The sequence below is a fragment of the Drosophila busckii genome, chromosome 3R (genome assembly GCF_011750605.1).
Source record: "Drosophila busckii strain San Diego stock center, stock number 13000-0081.31 chromosome 3R, ASM1175060v1, whole genome shotgun sequence".
In the NCBI taxonomy this organism is placed as follows: domain Eukaryota; kingdom Metazoa; phylum Arthropoda; class Insecta; order Diptera; family Drosophilidae; genus Drosophila; species Drosophila busckii.
This window is the reverse complement of record NC_046607.1, coordinates 415,283-441,046: the sequence shown is the minus strand read 5'-3', so window position 1 is coordinate 441,046 and position 25,764 is coordinate 415,283. Positions and strand designations below refer to the sequence as shown.

At 36.5% G+C, this 25,764-nt stretch overlaps 1 protein-coding gene across 1 annotated transcript in view; it reads left to right on the top strand.

Moving 5' to 3' along the window:
* The first annotated feature begins 9,024 nt into the window (after window positions 1–9,024).
* LOC108604364 (neuroligin-4, Y-linked) overlaps window positions 9,025–25,764 on the top strand; it is a 35,868-nt gene continuing 19,128 nt past the window's right edge. The window contains exons 1-3 of the mRNA XM_017993805.1: window positions 9,025–9,320; window positions 10,146–11,101; window positions 19,050–19,213. Coding sequence (XP_017849294.1) covers window positions 10,353–11,101; window positions 19,050–19,213 — 913 coding nt within the window. The 5' untranslated portion in view covers window positions 9,025–9,320; window positions 10,146–10,352. The remainder of the gene's footprint in view (window positions 9,321–10,145; window positions 11,102–19,049; window positions 19,214–25,764) is intronic.

Here is a 25,764-nt window from a genome sequence, read left to right as displayed (position 1 = left end):
ATAAGAGCAACATTTGTAAAATGAAAACAGCGAAATGAACTAGACAATGTTGACATTGCCTTCATAAAAGGACACCGAAGCATTTGTATTAACTAAGCCATAAGCATGGTAGAACTTCGGCGCACAAAATGGCAGCTAGTATATACTGAACAGAGGCAGAGAATGGCAGAACGCGAACTTATGGCAACACCGCCCTCATTGAGTAAACATTGAGTCAACACTTCCGTTGCGATAACATCAACATGGCGCCAACATTATGGAGCACCAAAAGCGACAGCCAAAATAGATATTCGGCTGAGATAGCATTCGAGACAAAGCAAAGCAAAAAAAATAAAAATAAAACGGAACCTAAATGCTTAGCTTTTGGCTAGCAATTTTGACCCAATAAATTATTTCATGTGCCAAGGCAAAGCCATTGACATAGCCAGCAGCGACCCGCAGCAGGCAATGAATGCCACGTGGCACAATACCAAATTAGAGGAACATTCATCGAGACTGTTTATGAAAACGTCATTAAAATGCTGCCAAGCAGTAATACCGTTGCCACTAAAAACAAAACTATACACAAAGCCCACAAGCAAATGTACATAGACGAAGTGAAATTAATTAAGAGACAAGCTCAAAGGAGCCCAAACAGCTGCTGTCTCACACTCCTTTCGCCACATCACTAATTATGTGCGTGTGTGCTCAGAAATAAAATCAACATTTCTTTTATGTTCTAGTACATACACTCAGAAAAACATTTTCTAAGAAATTACTAAACTGTATTTCGAAAAAAACTGATAGGTAAGAAGTCATGTTTTCCGTATTATCGTGACAGTTTTGGATGCACTTTCAGCATCTGGACGACTTCTTGTAAATGCAATAAATAAACCGTGGGATAGACGTTCAACATTTCACTTCAATTTGACCTGAGCTAGTAACTATAATTAGAATAGAAAGTATCAGACAATTGACAAAAATGTGGAATTTTAAATAACAACATTCCCAATATTTGTGAAAAAATCATTCATTTGGTTAATATTTAAATTACAATAAATGTATTTACTCAATCAAAAATTCATAGCTCTTAAGTTAACATTACTAATCAATTACATATTTTTTTGTAAACTAATCGTAATGAGAATACAATGTTCCAGTGATTTGTTCACTTACTAATTATTACGATTACAAATAATTGAAAAATAGTGGCGAAATTTTGAATGATATTCATATAGTTGAGATAATATTAGAATATTCTTATTTAATTTTAATTACATACATATATAATCTATGTAATAAATGAAATTCAATTAGAATAGTTGGACATTATCCGATTGGATATAATCTCAAAATAAAACAGAATTGTTTTTGAATAATTTCAATCGGTAATTAAAAAAAATTAAGTAAAGCTGTTAATAATTGTTTTTTATTTATCAGTTCTACTCTTTAAACAAATAAATAGGTAATGAGTAAAACTACTAATCAAAATTTTTTTATTCAACAATAAGATATAAAATCGATATATTTATGCTTATCCTTAGATGTTTGTTCATATTAAAAGGAACGTTTAGGAAATTTTGTTAAACATCTAAATGTTTTCTCTTTTTTGTCGTCGCAACCATAAGCTTTATTTTTTTTCCACATGTTTTCCATTAAAGTCATTCACAGCGTTTGTTTGCGTTCCATTTTCTTTGTTATCTTATGCATAATATTGTAATTTTGCTTAAATAACATTCTGGTTCCGAACGGCATTCGCATTGGGATATACGGTCATATTAAAATCAATTTGTGTAGCGCCAACAATTTTAAATACCTTAAAAAAAAAAAAAACTAAGCGCAATCAGTCTATATACATATGTACATTTAAGTACATACTATATTGCATAAGTATCTATATATGCAAACGAAAATTGTAAAATAATTGCCAATATTTAGTGATAATTTATTTCTGAAGCCTGCTCTCTACATTTGCTTTTAAAATTTGTTGGCCGCGAGCGGAAAATTTATGCGAACATTGTGCAAATATACACACGCATAGACGCACACATCCAGTCACATTGCTTGTAATGCAAAATCACAGGAAAATTAATTTTCCATACATTCGCTTTGGCACAATCACGGGCTCAATTGTGCGCCTAATTTATTGCTCAGCTAATGCTTTCGCCCAAGGAGAATGGAGAATACAAAATTTGAACGGCTCACAGTCAAGTTTTGCATAAATAATGGCTTTGATGTAAGTCTTTGATTAAATTTGCATTGCACTTTTGCAAAATTTATTCGCAAAATACGCATTTTAAGAAATTACGGACGAGTGTCAATTAAATTGCGACGCCAAGTGTAATTGGCGTATTGCTGTTGAATGAATATTGAAATTGATGATTTACTTGCACTAGCTTAATTGGCGAGCTAAAGTTATTTAATTTGGTAATTGGATTAATCTTCGCACAAACTTTAGTTACATTTACTTTAATAAAAGCGTTCTTCAGAATTCTTATTCTATGGGGCAGATTTCGGAATTGTGATGGTTGTAATTGGTGCTAAGGACTAATTATCTCTTTTAATATCGCTTTGTTGTTTTATTTCTTATATATCTGTGACCCCTTCGGAATGGTCTCACTCTCGAAAGAAGATTTATTGAAATAGTGTGTTGTGTTACCTTAAAATTATACTAAAATATATAGCTAACAGATAATGTTCCTATTTTCTCAACATGAAAATGGTTACCCCATCAACATTGTGTTTTTGTATGATTTACTCTTCCTCTAATATTATTACAATAAGAGCTACCTTAGTACCTCTTACCTGTACTTACATTCAGGGGTCTTTTTAAATACACATATCTTTTAATGTTCATTTCTAAGCGTCCTCGTTTCATGAGATCGGGTTTTTTTTGAGAGCATATTTGCATAAAGTAGAAAAAAGATAGGCATCCGACTGTTCATTGTACGCATAATGTGACGCCAAGAAAAATGATTAGTCCGCTCCAGAGTGTCTATGATTCAGAAAGGAAGAAGAGATATATCAAAAATGCAACCACAGTCATAGGATAAAATTGGAGCAGCTGGCTAGAGTATGCTGCAGCTATTGTGTTGTGGTGGCTCATCTTGTTTTACCTTTCCGCTAGCCAAGAGTACTTCTGGTTCCTGGGTCTTGCAACGATAGATGGAGTTTTGCGTTGTGTGGAATTGCAGCGTCGGGCTTGCTTTCGAGTACAGACTTGGAAAGTTGTAGTTTGTCGAAAGATACAGGATCTGGCTAAGTATTTCAGACATCTCAGACTTTGTCGCTCTAGTTGTATCATATGCTGTGTTGACCCTAGATTTGTTGTTGTTATGTGGGTCCTGCCAGCTCCTCTCCCTCTTTGACGCCCTTTATTCTAGGTGTATTGTAACATTTTTTTTGATGGGCAAGACTTTCTTCATCCAACTATCGCACTTTTTCCCTGCTTTATTGCATCATTAATATTGTGCTCCATATGTGCTAGAATACATTGAATGTAGTCTTGGGGATACATATGATCGCTCCTTAATATGTAGAATCTGCTTATGCAATGAATAATTCTCTATTGTTTTGTTTGTTTATTCTTAAGTTTTTATGTCTATTTGTCTCCTAGGGATCTTTCTAAATTCTAACTTTATTTTTTTGTTTGTTGGGGTTGTATTATGTGAGTTTATGATTTATGTTATGAGAGTTGCGATTAAAACTTTTTAGTGCTCTTAGTAGCCACATTCGCCTGCTCTCGGAAATTTCGATTGCTCTGTGAAATTGTTGCTATTATAGAATTGCATGTGTAAGAAAAGTATTACATATATAAAAATTTCTTTAGACTCACTTTGGCACATCATCGGCAATCACTTGCTTCAGTTGCACTTAAAGCTGCCTTTTTCATAATGTTAATAGGTTCATTATATATTTGTTATATAAATATTTTGTTGTTTTTCAAAGACACTAGTTACTTACCTATCCATCAGAATATATCCCTTAAAAACTCTTTTAAACAATATTTTTATAAGAACTGGGTCTGCACACAACATTTTTCGTCTTCACAAGACTTTATATTGACCCATATTTATTTTATTAATTGACACGAAGCTTCGCAAATAGATTGTTAGTGCTAGTGTTAGTCATGGTTCAATTTAAAACAAATGCAACATTTTTTCCCGGTGGAACAGAGACATTTGTTACAATAAAATGTATAAACAAAAAATTAAAAAAAAAAAATATTAGACTTAGTATCTTAAAAATGTACCGATTTGAAAAAAAGTGGGCCAATGTACCAAAGTAAAAGAAATGTACCACTTTTGGTACAAATGTACCAAACTGTGGCAACTGTGCTTGTGACTCTCTATGTTAAGCTGCTACTTATTGAAAGTTAACTTGCTTCTGTCATTCTCTAAAATGAACTTTCAAATTTAATTTGGTACCTTAAATGTTTTATAATTATGAAAACGCTCTTAAACAATAAAATATATTAAAAATGATTGTTTAATTATTATCGTTTAATATTTATTTCACCTGCAAGGCAGCTGCTGTTCCAAAAAGGGTTGCCTAAGACATATATAGAACATAGTGCAAACAGAATCAACATAAGCATACATATCTATATTAAGAAAATTCCTAGTCTATAGTTTAATTTTTTGTACGCTGGAGGACTCTCACTATTATCTATGAGCATAACGTGCTCATTATGCATTTTCCAGTGTTATGCTATTGCGCTTATAGCATTTAATGCTAACTCTTAGTGTTACTTAGCTTTAAAATAAATGGATAATACTTAGCTTTAAATAAAAGAAAATTTAACTATGCAGTATATTCAAATGCGGTCGGATTATAATTTCCTGCTGTAAGTCTGCTCTTTATTTTGCTGTTTTGGTTGAAAATAGTTAAGGCGTAGCCTTCACAAACTGACAGACTTCCCTGATAAGGGCAAACTACTGTTGTTGTTGATTTTCCTTTTTTGCATTAATGCTGTTGTTGCGGGGCGCCATTGTTTTACTGTTGACTACTTAAAAATGAAAAGATGCCATGAGCTGTGTGCAAGCTGCAGATGCTGCAGAGTCTGCATTTCAAATGGCACACACAAATATATATATATACATAATAATGTGTTTAAAAATATACAACAAGCGCACAGTATAGTTGAGCGCAGACAACTATTAAATACACTTTGAGAAGGGAAGAAGTCGATTATTTAATTGCTCATGCATTGACTCATCTTATCATGCTGATCAAGAATTTATATGTATATACAAATACTTGCTAGGTTTAGGGTGCCTTCGTTTACCTGTTACAAACATTTTTAAAACTCCAAGATACCTTTCCATTTTATATAAAAAATGTCAGAGTGTGTAAAAAGCCAGCCAGGCAGCAATCGGCTGGCTCGAAACAAAAAGTTGAAAAGAACTGGAAAAAAGCTGAAATAATTATAAGCCATTGTTGGCAGCCAGCAGAAGGCATTAACTATAAAGCGTAAAGAGCGCAAATGCAGCATTAAATAGCAGCTGGAGCAGCAACAGAGAAGTCAAGCAACGACTAGAGACAGCAACAAATGCTTGAAAAGCTTGAACGCCATTGGAGAGAATATTTAAGACATTTTTATCAAGCGTCTGTGACATGCAAAATGCATTTCAACTAGTTATAAAGTCACATTATTTGCCATCAAATGCAATGCTCATTGGCCAAGTTTTTCTCAGTTTTCGGGTTTCTTTTACTTTGCGCACTCTTTTTTGTTTTCTTAAGATATTGCACTCGAGCTGTTTTGCATTTTGCGTAGCGTTTTCACAAAGTTGCTTTTACGCAAATTTCACAAATTTTTACATAAATCTGCATGATAAATGACTAGCCCCAAGACTTTTCCTCTTCTGTTATCAACTATTGCAGCTTGACTCTGCTCTCTATAAAGTTCATTGCAGTCCTTTTCATGCTTTATAGCCTTCAAATTGCTGTGTCTGCGCACACAACAAATTACATACATATTTTTGTTGTAGAGTGTAAATGTTACCACAATTATTTGCTTTATTTTTTATTTGCCCAACAAATCGAGCGTTTCATATTTTGCACATATGTATGCAAAGGGTTGGGAATTGTTTTTAGCATTGTTTTGCAAATGCATTGAAATTTCCAAACAAACAACGAAGCAACAAAACGTGCACAAAAACAATTACTGCTGGCTACATTAGTTACAAAATACAACAGCTGCTAAACATAATTGTTGAACACATTAGTTTAGGCTTTTGCCTCTAGGGTTGATAAGAAGAATTTAAGTGATTTTCAGAGCGTAAGCTTCGCTTTTAATTATCTGACTTTAACTCAATCCAATTTAATACAAAAAATAGTCAGACAAACATCATTGAAAAAGTCTGAGCAACACAAGTTGGTGAGTTAGTCATGTTGAGTATGAAATGCTTTACAAGTTTCTCTTTCGAAATGCCTTAAGTAAAATTTTGACTTGCCTTTGTTCGATGCTAGGAGCAAGTTCATTTGCACGAAAAATAAATTAAATTTTCGAGAAATGTTCACTGCATAGCAATTTCATCGAAGTTTGGAGTTTCATTTCTGCTTTGAGTCAGGTTTTATCACGCTTTATACGCAAAAGGGCATATACGAAATATTACGCATACGCAGCATGTACGGCATTAGAATGCTTTAGTTCTCGTGCTATTCTTTTATCAGCAAACATTTATAAACATGTCTGCGTAAATGTGAGATAGTGTTAAGATTACATACATACATACATACATGTATGTATACGCGTTTGTGTGTGTGAGTGTATTTGATAAATGGGCGTTGTAGTAGCATGTTGGTAAAACTATGTTTGTACATATTCTATTGCTTCTGGCAAAGTTGTTTTTTTTCACATGCTCCAAATATTACATTGTTGCATTTTTTTGTGGCTTCATACATACACACATAGTATGGTTCTGAGCGAGGGCGTGGCACACTGCAGCAACATGTCATGTCGAGCGCGCATAAAATAGCAAATATGAATTATGTCAATGTAGCATTTGCTATTATTGCTCATTCGTTGTGTTTGCCTGTAAGCGGAATTTTAATTTTGCGTAGCGCAGCTTTTCAATTTTCAAGGACTTACAGCAACATGTAGTAGTAGATGCCAAAGCACGGATGAACCAATATGCATAAAATGTGCGGCATTATATCCGCTTTGAACTTTATCAAGAGAAGAAGCGAAGCATCTCTTAACCCCGCGACTTATATTTACTTGCTGCTTTGCAAACAGAAGCTCCTCATGCCAACTCATATTTCTTAATTTAGTTGTTCTACTTAAGCAGTTTAATGCCGCGTCGGCTCTAGCAGCTCGGTCGGGCCTCTAAAGACAAATTAATGACCCATGGACCCAAGCACAATTGCGCGCGTCTCTGTGGGACGCGGCGTATCCTGTCTGGCGGGCGCGGCTAAATTTATGGCGCAAAGGCAGAATCAATGCGGAAATTGCTTGAAATTGCGAGCCAGCTAGTCGCGAGTCAAGCCGCAGATACAAATCCATTTCTCCCGTTGTATTTTATTTCGTTGTTGTTGCTGCAACACTTTTGCTTACTTTCATCTTGTCGCATGCTTATCGCGTTTTGATTTTTAATTAAAGCCCGAGCTAAATAAATAAATAGTAGATTTCGCAAAATGTAATTCTGTGTGTACACAATTAAATTAGACGCGTAAACAAACGTTGAATCCAATTATCTTTCAGTCGGCCTATACACAAATACAAATTACATAGCCAGACAGAGAGAGACTTAAACCAAATTAATAAAGTCATTCCTAATGCCGCTAAGGCTTAGATATTCAAATCCGCATACCTTGCTTCCACAACTTGTTTTCAATGTTTTCAACTTTTTGACAACTTTTCCGTTTCTTTTTGTACGTTAAGCGTCATTTTAAAAAGCATTTCTTCAGGAGAGCTTCCAATGGACTGCTTCGTAAGCTGCTTTCAAAATGTTGTTTTTCTATAATAATACTTAAATTCTGTGTGTAAATAATAAACTTTTCCCAACAATAGTTAGTTTGCTAAAAATGATGATGCTTACACTTTGAATCAAAGTATAATCAACTTTTATTACAAATAAGGAAAAATGCTACAGATGTAAGAATTATGCTAGTCTTTCTTATGACGCTTATTATCTGTAGTTTAAACGTTTTCCAGCCATAATTTAATGATCTTAAATCAATTTGTTTTTAATATATCAATATCAATGTCAATAAGGCAGCATAAAGCATTCGCTGTACATTGACATATTCATATGAGGTTCAAGGGAGAAAGGGTGAAAACAAACGGGGCGAAAGAATTAGAATATTTACTCGACTGAACTGTTCCCAAGTACAGGTGGAGACAATGGGGTGGCAAATGTAAGTTGATTCGCTTTATTGTTGCTCTTCATTGGCAACTGAAATTACAGTTGGTTTGTTTACTTATGGGACTACAACATTTAAATGCCATGCTGGTTAGCTTGCGGCGAGGTATTTGCAGAAAGTTCATTTCTGTTTGTATAAATAAATTAAAAGTCTACTTGCACATTGAGTCGTTGCCACAATAACAGGCTAAGTTACGTTGGGGATGGGTGGTATACTTGATAAAGTAAGAAAACATCTCGATTTCTCATCTTGGGAAGATGTTTTTCTGTGTGTGTATAGTATACGTGGGGTCTGCTAATTAGTTTGATATAGATATACATAATATTTCTTGTACATTATAATTTAAAGTTTGCGCAGCGGCTTATCAAGATTGCCCCGTGTGCCGGTCAGGCAACGAATCTAGGATTCGTATGTATTCGTATTTACAATTCAGCGGCTCACAGATTATATATAGATTCAAAAGCATCCTTGGCTTGATAAATAAATAATTTGCACGCGCACAGTGCGGCTTCTTACTATAGACTTGAATAGCACGTGGTGCGAGCAACATTTAATTATTAATCATTGCTCAAGAGTCATATAAACAATTGTCTAACCCAAAGCATTTTTCATGCCTCTCTCTCTCCGTTTTTTTTTCTTCTAACAGTTATGTCGTACTGGCTGCTTGTGAAGTCAGCAGCAACATCAACGGCCACGTTAAGCACGTGAGGGCCTTGCAAAAATGTCCGCTTGCCTGACAATTGTAGCGTGCAGGCATTCAGACAACGCAGGAGCAACGGCAGACAGCCACGCAGTTGAGCGCAGCGTACGTGAAGTGTTTGTTAAGAACTTGAGGCAGCAGCAGCAGTAGCAGCAGGAGCTGCAGAAACTGTGGCAAGGACACTAGTCCACATGCACATTAAGGCTTAGCACCTGCAGTAAGAAGCCGCAGACAGACAGCCGTAGAAACAACAACAAAGCAACGCACAGAATAAGTAAGTGAGCACATTGTTGATGCGAACATACTCGTCCTATGCAGTTATGTATGCTATTTGCAGCCAAAAATATTTCACAGACACAAACAAAGAAGACAGACTTGGTGCGCTAAGAGCACGTCTAGTTGGGTCAAGTGCATTACTCAGATCAACAGCTGAGCTCAAGAGCTTTAAAGCAAATTAAAAGAAAGAAAAATAAAAATAAAAATAAAGATAAAAGAACATCACCATGGCATGGCAGTGGTAAGAAAAAGTTTTGAAAGGCAGCATTAAAGTGCTTACGGTTAGTGATTGCAGCTTAATGGAGGAACAGTTTAATCTGAAGCCAATGGCCATTGAACCAATGTGGCTTGTAGATTAAACATTAACTTAAAGCTCAGGCATCTTTTTGGTATGGATGCAATGCCGCATGCCAGATTCACACATCCAGCCTGACATATGCAAAATGCCAGCTGTATGTCATAGTTGTTGTTGTTGTTCTTGTGGCTGTTGTTCTTGTGTGGTCTTGTCGGCAACAACAAGGGCAAGGACAACACAACAAATGCAAACAAGGTGAGGCTGCCAAGCAGACATACACCAATGTAAATACAAAAACAAGAAGAGACACAATAACAAGAACGTATTCAAAGGGCATGAGCAAAAAGGCAAAGGACAACGATGCCTTCAGTTGCCAAGTGGGTCTGTGATTGGGGTCTGTGCTACTTCTATGAGCACTCTACAAAGTCATTGCATACTTTTAGGGCTCCTTCAGAGCGTGTGTTACCCAAAAGACATTTTACGCAAATTATCTAATTGTGTGTGTTTTTACTTTCATTCTTTTTGCAGTTGTGCCTCAACTGCCATTGAATACACACCAATAATTGAAATATCAGAGAAGCCTTATAAATAAGGTTACGAGAAAAGAAAAAAAGCAATATTGTGGTAAATTATACAGCAGCTGAAGAATAAGAGAACCACCCCAAGGCTGTCCAGTAATTCCACAACAGCAGCAACATTACAACTTCGCCACTTTGACCAATATTAGTATTTGTAATGTTGCTGCATCTGAAGCGACATCTGCCGCCAGCACCAGCAGCAGTAGCAGCAGCAGCAGCCGCAACAACAGCAACAAGAACGAGGACGAGAAGAAAAATATGCTCAACAGTAACACAACCGCCACTACTTATGCTTCTGCCATTGCTGCTGTGGCATGTAAACAACTGTTATGCCGCGGGAATCAACTATAGCAGTAGCAGCAACATAGCTGGCAATTTAAGTGTCCTGCAGCGTGGCAGCAACCCACCATCAAGTAACAGTGGTGGCGGTCTTGTTCTGATCGGCTCTAGCACCGCATCTGGTAGCGTTGCCCTATCTAGCTCCGTGCCCTCATTATCGCTCACTTCGTCTTCGTCGCCTTCATCGGCATCAGCGTCTGCCACATCCTCGTCGCTAACATCCATTGCGACATTAGCCAGCAGCAACAGCAACGGCAACGGCAGCACCAGCAGTAGCTCGTCAGCCGGCGCAGCATTCAGCAGTAGTCGCAGCAGCAGACCCACAAGTGGCAGCAGCAGCAGCAACAACAACATGAATCATGATCAATTACCTGCCCAGCTCTCGTCACGCATCATCCACACACGCAATGGCGCCATCTCTGGCGTTATTGTTCAATTAGACGGACGGCATTTGGATCCGGTTGAGGCATACCGCGGCATTCCTTATGCCTCCCCACCCGTCGCCAATTTGCGTTTCATGCCACCTGTATCTGCCGCCATGTGGTCGGGTGTCAAAAAGGCGGATAGGTGAGTCAAATCACAAACACTCTTAATGCATAAAACGCATGCCTTCTTATTAAATACAATTTTCGCAGCTGTCTGCATATTTTAATTTTTCAGGTGCCCGAAACACTTTGATATAACATGTATGCCGGGATGACCCTTTATTGGGTGAACATATAGATATTGCAATGACTTGCTTTCTCGAAAAGTCTCTTTTGCGTCTTTGTTAATGCTGAATTAATTCACCAGGTCGCGTTTTCTATCGACTGCATGTTTGCTTAACGGCGTTGCATGATCAATCCTAAAAACTAATCTAAAACTTTTTTGAATAAAAATTTGGACTTAATAATAAAAAAATTCACGTTCCGCGAGTCCTTACACCTTTATGATAGGATTACTGTATTCCCGATTATTCCGAAGGGGGATTGAAAACGTTGGGCGCAACCAACTTTTATATACACTTTGACTTTGAAGCTAACGCTTCACAGCTCGTTTTCGATGAAGCGTCGGCAGCGACGTTTTTAGGGCGCGTCAGCAAATTCTCACCCTGCTGTCTATATTGCAAAATTAGAATGTGAATAACTTCAAAGTTATGAAATTTTCGCCATCGCACTGTGGTCCCAAATTTCAAAATAAGAACTTTGACTTTTTGCTGGTGCAATCTTAAAGTCAATACATGGCACACATACACAATAATTTTTAAAAAAGTTTTAATTTTATGTTAAGTTTTTTGTGAGCTCTTAAAAGTCAGCAATCAATCAGATGCCTGAAAAAAACAATTTTTTTTTTGACACGATTTTAATTTTTGTAACAGTTAAATATTTTTACGTCAATTAAAATAACAGTGTAAAATGAAGATAAAGGTATGTATTATCTACTTTAAATAGTATTTTTATATGTAGTCCTAGTTTTTTAGTTAAGCGTTCTCTACGTTTCGTAGAGTATAACTAACAAATTGAGGCTTTCTGAGAGAAACTAATTACGTATGTTTGTTCTTATAACTATCGTATTTGACGCAATAGTAATAGTTTCGGCCCGATTTGGCCCTTTTCAAAAAAAAAAAAAACCATGTTGAATTTTTAATCGAAAATAGTTGAAAATTAGTATAATGTGCGCGGTGCAATGGCACCTTCCAACAATAAAAATTATTAAAATGGAAATAAGAAAAATACAAAATTCTAAAATATTCTACATAAATTCTACATGCCAAAATTCAAGTGCCTAGCTTTATTAGTAGACTTTATGCCAAAAAAAAAATCGGCTTGGGACCATTGTGCATGGGTTGAAAACATGACAAAGCTTATATGATTTATTTTAGATTTTTCGAGAGTTTATTTGTGGGAAATCATAAGGTTTTGACGCTAGTGAACTTAAGTAGCAAATATCGCATATAAAATCAAAATAATTTGTTTTAAATCCAAGAGCTTTGCTGAATTTATAATGAGCTCTTCATGTAACTGATTTATGAATGCCTTTGAGCACCAGCTTAAGCGGAATTCAATTTCAATGCAAATGCGTGTTGTTAAGTAAAGCATTTGCCGCAGGCGTTGTTGATGCCAGCACTTAACCGAAATACACCAAATGATCAACATACCATAGCTCAAAAGGAGGTCGCCAACAGCCGTTGCCCGGCAATTGTCACCTCAATTAACTTCGTCTCATTATTGTCAAGTGCACAGGCTGTGGCCCAAGACAGGACTGGAGTTCTTAGAATTCTAGTCAAAAATTTAAAAATAATAATAAGTGAAAATGATAATACGCGACGGTAAGGCAGCAAGTTGAATGTAAGCCAAAGGTCTCGGACGACCCTCGATGGGCTTTCGCTTGAAATGTTCCGCAAATTAAATATTTACGGTGCCGTCGGCAGCATCTGCGACACGCGAGCAACAACAACAACAATAACAGCAACGGCAAGGGCAACTGTAGCGGCAACCCGAGCATCTAATTTACAAAAGCTCCCAAGTGGCAAATCATTACTCAAAAATATTCCCAGAAGACCGTCGCAACATTACTGTCCCGACAGCCGCATTATTTGCTTTGCAAAGGGTGCGTGCTGAAGAAGCAGCTTTGTACCTTCTGCCTCGCGCTCCTTTGCTTTTGCTACTTTTTCATTTTATTAAACATTTTTTGTCGCTGACTTAGCCAAAGCGGAAAAAAGCCCAAATCAACGCTCGTCAAATAAATATTACATAACATATAACAGTTCTGTTCAGAAATGATGTTGACTCAAATACCTGTGGCACCTGCTATTGCTGCTGCTTGTGAGCTCACGAATTTTTGTCCTAATATTGTACAACAATTTCAGTCTATCTGACCCAAAACATCAGTTCAGCGTGGGACGTAGGGAGGGGGGCACCAGCGGCTTTATTTGTCAAGTCACTCAGCTCTGTCCGTGATTTATTCCGTCCTGCTGACAACCGTAGACAGACAAGCACCCGCACCAGCAGTCCAATAAACTCCTTGAATAATGTTCAAGTGATTTTTCAACGCGTCAGCGTAATAAAGTCGTTTCGACCGTCAAAAGGCTCAGCAGCCGGACGGACACTGGGCTCAAGGTAAAAAAGGTCATTAGCCGGATTTACAGTAAAATGCCGAAATGGATACATTTCGTGGTTCTTATTTTCAAGCCTCAATGATTGCTGCCTACTTAAGACTAAAAGAGAACGATCTAAATGTTGCAAAATTAGCAATCATAATGAAATGGAATGAATAGTCAAATAATCAATTCAATTTAATTGCATTGTACATATGTAGATTAGCTAGAAGATTAATATAAAAACTCTAAACAGCTAACACTATCTAGGATATAAATTTGAGATAATTTATATAATATATTATTGTCCATTATAAGTCCATTTTAATCCCAAGCAATCTTATTGTCAATTATGTTAATGCACTTAAAAAAAAAAAAAAAGAAGGACTTTAAGACTATTAAAGAAAATGTCGTATGTCGTCATGTAAGTCTTTTTAGAAAGATTTTTTAAATTGTGAAACCCTTGCCACGTTGTTATCATAAGGAAACTCGGACACAAGAAAAACGACTTTTTAGATGCGCCAATGATAATTGCAAATTTTCTCGAAATTAGTATCTATAATAAACACTCAGGAATACTCAAGAAATTACTTACGTGTATTACAGATTATCCAGAGATAGAACAGAAGCAATCTGCCCGCACACAATGAAAGCGAATACTTGCGACTTTTTGAATGAGAATACACAAGCGTTTGCCCAATCTAAATTTCACCCATTGCATATGGTTATATACTCTAGGAGTATATATAATATAAGTGTACAATTTTCATAAACATTTCTGAAGATGCTGACATATGCAGGCATACCTGCAGAGCTTTGATGACTGAGCCACGCGCTGAAACATTGGAACCAACAAATGCTACGCTTTGCAAGTGAGTCTCTGTTCTGACGGTTTTTTGCTGGGTTAGCTCCTCATATTATGGATTGCAAATATACGGGATAGCTTATAAAACCAACTCTAACATGCTAAATCCCTGAGACTCATATGACTTGCCATGGTACTTAAGAACTTCAGACATCCAAAGAGACCTGGGAGTACCTAAAATTGGGGATATCAGAACGTCTTCGGAACTGTCGCACCATAAGTTGAACATCTATGATAAGAGGACCTAAGCGATATAAAAACTGGACAATTGTTATTACACCTACTTAAATATTCCTCATTACGTATTTAGAATCCAAACTGAGAAAATACCGAACTATTCCTTGTTGCTTATTCTATCTTTAACTTCAGCTTGTAATATCTATCGATTCTAACATAGCATTGTGCTCATTATGCATTTTCCAAGCATCCACTCTGCTTAGAGCCTCACATGTGTGCTTGAGCATAAGCTAAAGTTGTGGAAGCTTTGACAAGCCACGCGTGCTACCACCAAAAACATCATCAACAGCAAATGGCAGCCTTTGCCTTGTGAAAACACTTTACCCTTCATTCTATGGTGGTTTAGAGTTGTTGTGTTAAAAAATAAATTTCCAAGCCACTTTGCGCTTTGGACGTCATAAAGCTTTTGCCTTTGGCGTAAGGATTATAATAAACAAGCGGATTAGTGGCGACAACCAACGCTCTGCGTTCTATGTCCTTCCTCCAGTACACCGTTCCTGTTGATGTTGCCACAATCCTAGCAGCACGGTTGCCAGCATGCCTACTAGCCAGCATCCAATTATACTATGTAGAGAAAAATCGCAATACACTGCTCGCTTTATGCATATTGCATGGAAGCTGTAAAAAAAGGGAAAATGTATATATAGTACATATGCACATGCAAATGTATGAGAGAAAGGCAAAGCTGCTGGCGGAAAGCTCAAGCCAAAGATTTTCCTAATAGAATGCGCATTAATGAATGCTCTACTTGAAGGCTATAACCGATGTCTGTGGCCCCGCAAATGCGTGCACTTCACAGCCAGCTGCTTGCAAAACGAAAAAAAGAAAAAACGTCGCTTCCATCATTAAAAACGTTAATTCCAATTTAAGACTCAAGAGCAGTGCTACCGCGAATGGGGTAAGAGTGAGGACGAGGGATTCCGTAACCAGCACATCATGCTGCTGCTGAGGGGCGCCACTGCATAATTTTCTGTGGCCCATGGTGGTTGTTGTAAATGAAATTGCGAAAATTCATTTTAAATTGGATTTTATTTAATTTGACTGCGGCAAGAGAGCTTTATGCGTACTTTAGACCAAGCAAAGCGAAGTAGATAGGTAAGGTAAGGTAAGGCAGGTGGCATATAAAATATGAAGAAGAGCCGAGCTGTCAATCTAATTTGTGAGCAGCAATGGCGACGGTGACGCCAAGCTGTGAAGAGTAAGTGAGGGAAAGAGTACGGCGGTAGACTTCTGCGCCGATGGCCACAGGTAAAATTAATCTATTATGCTTGACATGTCCCGCAATGTCGCATATCATTTTCGGTCCGCTGCTCCGACCCGCCCACTTCGCTCTATCCACACATAAATATCCTTCTAAGTGTTTATGCCACCAGACTCTTTCTCTCTCTTTATACCTCTGCCGCACTGGCTGGGTACATGCATTTTTCCGCTTGGCTGAGAATATGCTTCTGTTTGATGTATTTAAGCCAAAGCTGCAAGTGCTTGAGGTTGGTTTGCCCATTCTCTAGAAGCTCATCGCTCGCTCGCTCTATGATCCACCTGCCTCCATCAACAGATTATGCGGTGCGTGGTCAACATATACAGACAAATTCAAGCAGCCAGCTTTTGCTCTCAAATATTCAAACAACAACAAAAATATAAAAAGAAAACAAACAAATCTGCGAATGCCCTGTGTCCCATGCCGTGTGCCATGTGCCATGTTTTGAGACCTGTTTACTTTTAGCCACATGATTTATATGCGTAGCATGTTTTTCTACCTCGGCCACAACAAGATGAAAATTGTTTGTTTGTTTTGCTTTAGAGCAAATTTTCGCCCCGCTTGTTTGTCACGGAAAATGATAAGCGATAAGCCCCAACAACGACGACAGTTGACTAAATTTAAATTGGGTTTAGAGTAGACGAAAGAAATTGCTGCAAAAGCTTATCATTTCAATCTTTACACCAACCCCAGCCATGAATAGTAATCAACAGTCAATGCCCACTAATGTTAAAATGCCTGCAACCTCTAGAAGAGCTGAAACTTTATTTAACTCAATGCAGACGCAGCTGTTGCTATTCGTCTGTAATTCAATCCAGCATTAACACAACCATCAATTCACACAACTTATGAGCCATCAGAATCTTTTTAATACGAGCCATACAAACTTTTATTGATTATATAAAAAATCTGGTAACAAACAAACAAATCTCGATCGTTCACTGAGCTGACCCTAATTATCCCAACCATTTGAAAAGCTACCACTGTCTGCTTATCAGCTCAGCTTGCACAGAATACAAAAGTCGCATAAACAAGATCGCTGCTACTTTGCCAAAAGCGCATTAAAAATTCAAAATGTGGTTTTTATGAGTTCGCCATTAAATGGCAGGGGGAGAGACCATTACAGTATGTCACCTGATGTTGTGTGTGTGCACTGAAGCTGTTAAAACTTTTCACTTTCATTATTTTTTAATATTTTCTCACTGTGAAATTTGTGTTCTTATCGTGTCCAGGGGCATGATAGTGCTCAGGTTCAGCGTGCCCACTTGCAGCTCTTTGGTCATTAAGCAGACAGGGCAAAGGCCAATATTAAGCCCAAAATTAAACTTTTATACCCTGCCTTATTGTTTTGCCATAAAATTAATGATTATTGTGGCAATCGCCTGGACACCACAAGCGCCCGTTAAACTTGTTGGGCCACGAGTTTACTTCGTGGTCATTTCGCCATACACTAAAAACCATTTCAAATATAATAAAAATTAAATATACTCAACAAACAAGGGTGAAAAAACACACACAACGCAAAGTGCTTCAGCCAATGCGAAATAAACTGGAAGGAAATTTAATAAAATATATTCTCGTTTCGCAATATCATTAATGTTAATGCATTTCATGAATGAGTGCTACCCAGAATTCACTGATATGTAGTAAAAAGACCAAAAAATGTTTTTAACGTTTCTATTGATTTTCGCTTTATGACAATTTGATGGCAATGCCCCAAAAAGTTGGCTGTAACTAAACGAGTTGAACCGCGAAGCGCGGCATAACGAAAATGAAAGGCAAACAGCTCGGTCCAATCCTAATGGACCCCAAATATCAAAATTCATGCCATATACAAATTTTAATACATTATAATTATTGTAAATACAATAAAGCCTTTTGAATACTATGAGAACTTACAAGGAATTCGAAAACTCATTACTAAAAAGCTCGTTAAAAAATTAACAACGGTTTCTGCTTAATTTCACTATATTAGCTATACAAAAATAAGCCAAATTACGTAATTTACAAAGAAACAAATCAAGACTCTATTTTTCTGCAATGGTAAACTTAAGAGTTGTTAAAAAAAAGTTACTAAACAATCTTTTGGGTCATTTAAATCTGGGACGGTGCCAGCAGGTAGCAGCCGAGTTGTAAAAGATTGGTGAAAATGTTAGTAATAAAAGAAATCACTCAAAGCTCTGCTGTATATCGAAAATTTCCGATTTTTCATTTTCCGCGAAAATGATTTTAGCGGAATTAAATTTCACTAGTGATTTGTTGCCATCCTGAATATTTTGAATTAAAATTACTCGAAGTTAATATAAATAATATAATAATATAAAATTACTCGGTAAATAATATGGATATGTTGTTAACCAAAAACCCAAAATGTTCCATGTTCCGGGTTACTTATCGAGATGCCTGTCAAACGGTAGATTAAAGCAAATAAAATACCAATGTGGTATAAAACGAGTGCGAGTTCAAGGGAATTGCAGCTGTCAGACCAGAGAACACGTTCGAGTTATTTTGGGCAGTCATAAATGAGCGCAAGGCCAGAACTGTGTGGCAGTGGCAAAGGCAAACAAAAAACCCTGTTGGCATTTGCATGGCAGGTCCACAAACGTCAGTAGATTGTAAAAGGAATGCAACAAATGATGTGAGGCTGCGAGCTGTAAATCGAAAACCAATTGCAAGGCTCCAAAGCTTTGATAGCAGAGCGGTCAGCAGGGGCGGGGGTAATAAATGAGAGCGCAAACTTTGAGCCCAAATCAAAAAGTTATTATGGCCCAAAGAGAATCACAGCGAGGAAAAAAAACGATGAAGTTTACTTAAACTGGCTGCGGCAAAGATTACACAATGCAAGCAAATTAATCTGTTTATAACGACAATCGCAAGTCTGGCATAAAAATAAGCCTATTTACAAGTTTTGAAACCTTTTTAAACAACAATCGCAAGCGGTCTAGCATAAAATAAAACCAGAAAATAAAAGTGAAATATAAATGAGAAAAAATGTCACAGGCAGCGAAAAAGTTTTGCTTGCCTTCAAGTTATTTTCATTGCTTTTCACGCGCTTTTTATCTTTTTCCTTTCCTTGCAGATTCAGCGCCGTTTGCCCACAACGCCTGCCGGACATACGCAATGAGTCGGCTGCTCTGGAGCGCATGCCTAAGGGACGTTTGGAATATCTGAAACGATTGCTGCCCTATCTGCAAAATCAATCAGAGGATTGTCTTTATCTAAATATTTATGTTCCCATACAAGGTGAGTGCGACAGAGAAGCTTGAGGCCAAACACCATGTGCTATCATCTTTTTGAGCATTATTATTTTTATACACTTTGACATTTTTGTAAAAAAAAAAGGGTATTATAAGTTGCTCAAATGTAAGTAACAGGGAGAAGGAGGCGTGGCAGACCCATAAAATAGTATATATATTCTTCATCAGCTCGACGAGCTGAGTCGAGATATAGCCATGTTCGTCTGTCCGTCGTATGAGTGCGTGTTTCTCAGCACTTATAAGAGCTAGAGCAACCAATATTGGTATGTAGGTGCTCTATATGCAGGACACTACGGCCTTCCTTTCCTGCCCCGCAAATTCGAAAAAAAACGATTAATATTAAGAGCGCAGTAAATTTTTTTTAAAAATCGTGAATAAAATCACACAAAATTGCCTAGTCATGTTTTCGACCGATTGTGAAAATTTCAGAACAATCGGATAAATAACTTTATTTACATTTAAATTTTCAATATAGGCAGCGGGGTGCACGAGCTGACGCGCCATACAAACGCCCCTGCCCATGATACAGCTAAAGCGAACTGTGACGCGTTAGTTGTTTTGTGTGTATGTATGTGTTTGAGAGTGCACGCATGTGTTTGCTGCGATGCCCTAGTCAAAGTGTATTTAAAAGTTGGTGGCGCCCAACTTTTATTTGTCCACTTGTTTTTTTTTTTTTTTGGCACCGCCTAAGACCCAAAAAAGTAAGCACACGTTTGCCGGTCCGAACTCTCAGCTGGCAGTGGCAAAGACCTAGGCATTTTTCAGTCTTGTTTATTTAGCACTTTGCCAGGCATTTGAATAAATTGCCAAAGAGCTAAAGAACTTCAAATGGTGTGGGTAACTTGTTTCAATTTTTCCTCACCATCGTCCCGAACCCCAGTTAATCCCAAAGCCCTGCGGCAGCTACGTCACAAAAAGGGTCACTTTTGCCGAAGCTTACAGTTTTCTTTTTCCTGTTTTGCAACATTTTAAGCTCGGATCGCCACCAGCTCCCCAGAGCATTCCGTGCAAATGGATAAATGTTTCGACATTTTTCAAACACCCAAGAATTTTTGCTAAGCTGTTGGTCAACACTACAAAAAACAACAAACACAAAGTGGCCAAATTTATGCAAACTTTATAAGCGTTTGCCTGTCTATATGTAAAAAATAATAAATAGCAAAATGTTAAGTAGATTTTAAAAAAATATCTAAGCTTTGCATATAACGTATAAATGTGATGAAAAAAGAATTCGCAGGATTTTCCATTAGATATTATTTTCTTTCGATTAAAACTATTATTTTATAAATTATTCATACAAGCATTTTTTAAAAGAATTTTGCCGACTGGCATTTGCAAAATGCATAGACCATTGTGTCAAGAGACTAGTACATTAGCACAAAAAAATCGATTGGAAATCCAATTGCAATACTAGCGACAAAGCTAAGATGTTAGCTAGCATCGCATCAATGAGTGAAACAGGCTGGCAGTCAGTGCGTCGGCTTGTCAATCATTCCGTGAGGGCAAATGGCTGCGAATCGCAATGGCCGGCATTCGACAAGGCGGTAAATTACATTTTAATTAAAACGCAAAAAGGAATTCAAGTTGCTGTGGCGCGAACCACTCTTAATGGAAGCTATCAGCAGCAGCCGTACATCATCGGCTTCACCTGCCACTCGCGAATTGCAAAAGCATGTTTATGCTTGTGAATTCAACTGTTACGAGAAAAATTTAATATACACACAGTTCTTGTGCACGCTGAAACTGACAGGCTTCCAGAGCATTTCATTCACTCATTCACCTAAGCACTCACTCATGTATTCAGTCAAAGAGTCAACTTTTACACTATTTGTTTCGAACGACGAAATAACTCTTAAGGAATATACAAAATTTACTAGCAAGCAATCGTCTAGTTGTGCAGTTTCTAAAAGAGAAAATGTTTGGTCACCCGAAATGGGTATCATGAGTCTGTGCAATTAAATATAACAAGGAATAAAAGGCATCCTGGACCAATAAAATTACAGGCTTTCGTCGTCCCTGTTTGGATTTACATCAGAAGAAGAGAGGAAAAATCAAATTTCATTTCCATAATGGTTGGCTTTTATTTGAGAAGAGTAAAGTTTCTGAGTAGTGCTAAAGTCATTAATGTATGTACAACATGAATACGAAGAGAATAAGCTCTTCGGCTTATGTCATACCCTCACGGCATACCATAAAATTTAAGTGCATATTTGTAAATTTTACATTATAAATATAAAAAAGAAAACTATGGATTTTTGCTTGAAGAGCGAACACCGCGGTAACCCGACTATTATATAGATCCTAATCTACGCCCGCAATCACATCTAACATTGTTTTGGCACTTTGATGTTGAGTCCACTTGTCTATATCCAGCCCACCATTGAGCGACTTATCATGACTCCCTTTTTATGTAGCAACTACTCTACTTTGCCATACGCTACAAGATTACGATCAATATAAAATTATAATATTATTAAATATGCGTTATTCAATAACAATTGGATGTTTAATAGTTCCATAGCTTGACAAAAATAGTATAAATAATAATAATGAATTTTATAAAGCCTATAGTATAGATTCATTAAATATTCAATTATGATTTTAAATTATAATTTATAAAAAAAATATATAAATAATATTATTAAAATTAATATTATAATATAATATATTTATGATATATATTATTTATATATTATAATATATAATATATTAATATGAATGTAAACATTTATGAGATAAGATCGAAAGGATATCTTTAAATGATTGTAGGTTATAATAGAGCTATAGTGAATATCTTTTTTATACACTTTGACATTTTCGTAAAAAATGAAGAAGGGTTGAAGTTGAAGTTGTGAAAATGTGTGTAACAGGGAGAAGGAGGCGTGGCAGACCCCATAAAGTATTGTATATATATTCTTGATCAGCAAAAGAAACTAAGTCAATATAGCCATATCCGTCTGTCCGTCTGTATGTGTGCGTGTTTCTTAGCAAATAAACTTCTCAACCTTTCACATTAGTATTGATTTCACTTTATACAAAGGCTAGAAAATATTAAAAATAATAGGCTTAAAACAGCATCATATTGGGATCGAAACGCTGCCTTTGTTTGTCTAAATTAGTTTAATATTAATTTTGTAGAAACATTACAATTAAATACAATCAGCACAAAACATTCACTGCACTGTATTTAGTATAATAAAGAGGGCACTAAAATTTATTTTAGATTTCTCTGATATACTCTCAAATCAATCTCAATCATATAATGTAATTATTTGTATTTTCACTTTTGCATAAGCGTTTACATTTATTATAATAAAATACTAGTTCTACGCTTGCATTTTGTCTGATTTCTATAAAGTACTGAACTTATATTACTGTTGTAAAACGCGCATTCGCGTTCTCTTATTGGATTATCACTGTCTTATTGGAATATCACTGTCACTAACGCCAGACATTGGAAAGCGCGTAAAAGCGGGTAGCAGCATCTAACGGAATCATCGAATGATTATTCTGTTAATGACTTGAGCTTATTTGCTGCACTGTTGCAATTGAATTTTTTGAGCTAAAGTTAAATTGGAACGCCTTACTAACTTGAAAGCTTGCTTTTTGAAATCTTAAATCTACTTATCCCCGATGCAAATAAAAAAAAATAATTACATTAAGATCTACAACTGTTTTTCTCATGCTTATATGTTCACTTCAACAGCCTGAATATCAATAAGACAGAGATTATTTGTTTATCATCAATTGGAAAGGTCCAATTAAATGACATTTTATCGCTGTCCAACAGTTGGCAGAAGACATGGATGTAGAAAAAATTTCTATGCAACTGCAGACAACTGTCTGTTGACACAAGGAATAAATGATAAAGGAAATGCCTCCGCACGATTGAGCTGAGCATGAAAAATTAATAAAATATAGCTTGAATCGTTGAGGTATGACAAAATTTACATTTGTCGGTAATTTGTCTTCCAAGAAGTTTTGAATGCCAAAAGTATCAGAGCCCACTACTCCTGTATGTCGCATCTCTTCATTTTGCTGAGACGCAAATATTTGAAGTGAAAAAGTGAAATTATGATAAATTGCTAAACGCGTACCCTTAATTTAAGTAATAAAAGTTTTAAATACATGCGCTGAGCTGGCGAAAATGATTTTTGTGCGGTTGTTAATTGGTTAACCAACTGAAACATAAGTAAACATAAATTTCTATTTTTTAGGGACATGTTTGACTTAAGTGGCACTTAAACCAGAGCTTATTCCTTTGGGATTGTCGGGCCAAAGATTATAAATCTTTAAGTGTCGGCAATTTATAAATTTTTGACAGCTTAATGCCAATTGGCGACGCAGCAAACAAAGCCTTACACTTAATGAGCTCAGCCTGTGTCTTGAGTTAGATCGAGGTGCCGGTGTCTGGCTTTGGGTTCTGCACCTTTAGCCAAAGCCAGAGCATACATACAAATAAATCATTATTTATTTGGCTGTCATGTCAAAATGAATTGCCAGATAAATTTTAAACGTAAAAGTTTCCCAGCATGCAGCTGGGGACTCCAAAAAGGGATTGTAGCGCTTTATGTCAAAATTAATAAAACTTTTTGTAGCGACTGATGCGATATGTATAAATATGTCATGTAAAGTTCACAAAATACTTTCATTTCATATACAAACATAAATGCACAGATACACCCACGCACACACACTGATGTGCGCAACTTCTTAATAAATCTCAGTATCCTTTGTGTAGCATACTTTTGGGGGCACAACTTAGCAGTTGGGAACAGAAGCTGTGAGAGACGATGCGTACATGAAGCTAGTTTAATCTACTTGGACATGACAATAAAATTTATATCATCTTTGCGCTTCTGCCTGCTTAGTGAAGTCCTTTTTTGCCTCTGTGGTTTTTATTTGCCTTTTGCCTTCACTGCGTTTCGCATCTCATTTCGTTTTTACTTCTCCTTCTCTCTTTTTTTATGATTTAGATTTTATTGTTGCTGCTGTTGCTTTGTCTGTAGGCATTCCTTTTAAATCTGTGGCTTGTTCTCAAGAGAGCGAACGCAAAGTAAAAAAAGAAATCTGAAATAAATAATAATAATAAAAACCAGAAAATGCCACATTAAGTATGATTTGCCGCATTTCAAGGCAAAGTCCAGTCTGGTATCAGTCCTTCTGAGTGCCTTCAGCTTGGAAGGTAACACTAAAGCAGCAACAGTAAACTCACAGTTGGATTTGCTTCGTTCGTGTACAACGCTCAAGTTTATTAGTTGTTTGCATGTTGCTCATATTTTGAGCTTAAGTGACTTTTTGCAAGCAGCCCCATATAACTGAGACGCCATTGTGTGGCATTCTGAGAAATTAATGGAATGCCATAATTTCTAATCTGTAGCATTTCCGTGCGATTAACATCTGGTAACGTCAGTTAATGGCGCATTAGATGAAATTATGACCACTGACATCCAACACCGTCCAATGTGCATCCACATTGTGAAATTTGTGCCAATGACCCACAAACTTGACCTTCAATATTTACTATATGTTCAACAGCATGTGATAAATTAAAATCTGTTTGCATTTTTATCTCAAAAGTTACTTAATTTTATAATCATAAATAAACATTGGAGTTATAATTAGGGCTCTTATCGAAATAAATATTTTTGTTTATTTCTTCTTTATTTAAAACTTGGAAATATTGGATTGCCAGATACCCACATCACTTCAAAAAATTTAGAATACCTTTTTCTTTGAAGACTTTGAGTAAAAAACTCCATGCACATTCCCATCTCAACTGTATTGAATTTATCTATAGAGTGCTCTTACACTTGATAGATAAAGCCTAAAAAACTCATTTGAATATTGTGGTTTCGACTAAATAGAGCTCAAGTAAAATGGTTGTTGATCAATTTTAAAAACGTCCTTAAATGTTTGGCTGCTATATTTCGTGTATATAATGTATTGCTCTAGATATAAAGTATGTTATAAGCCTATACAGCTGAATTATGTATGAAGAAAGCAAGGAAACCAATAAATACACAAGCGTAACACGCTTTATAGCTCGATTTATAGTATATACTATAAAAAATGGGAGCCCACATGTTGTAATAACGCTCTCTAAAATTCCCCCCTTCACCAACCCTGCACACACCCATATAAATGTCGTATAACAACAGCATACAATAAGAATGAAATTGCTTCATTTGTCTTCGTATGCGTCAATGTGTGTGAAATTTTAACACGCAAACTGTGTAGTCAACATTGGCGGAAACGGAAATCGATGCGAAGTCAGCGTGTTGCTCTAGCGGAAATGAAAATGTTGACCAAAGGTTTGGGGAACGCCCAAACGCATATATGATACAAACATATAAATAAAATGTTTCGCAAATATAAATACTTAAACATTTATTAATAAGCACATCGGGAAAACATGAACACAAACAAAGCAAAACTTTTTACTTTGTCTATGCTCCAAAGTATCAAAGACATTTCGGTAGTTACATTGGCTTAGCTTTGTTTCCATAGAAGACAGAAAGAGTAGAGAGAGAGAGA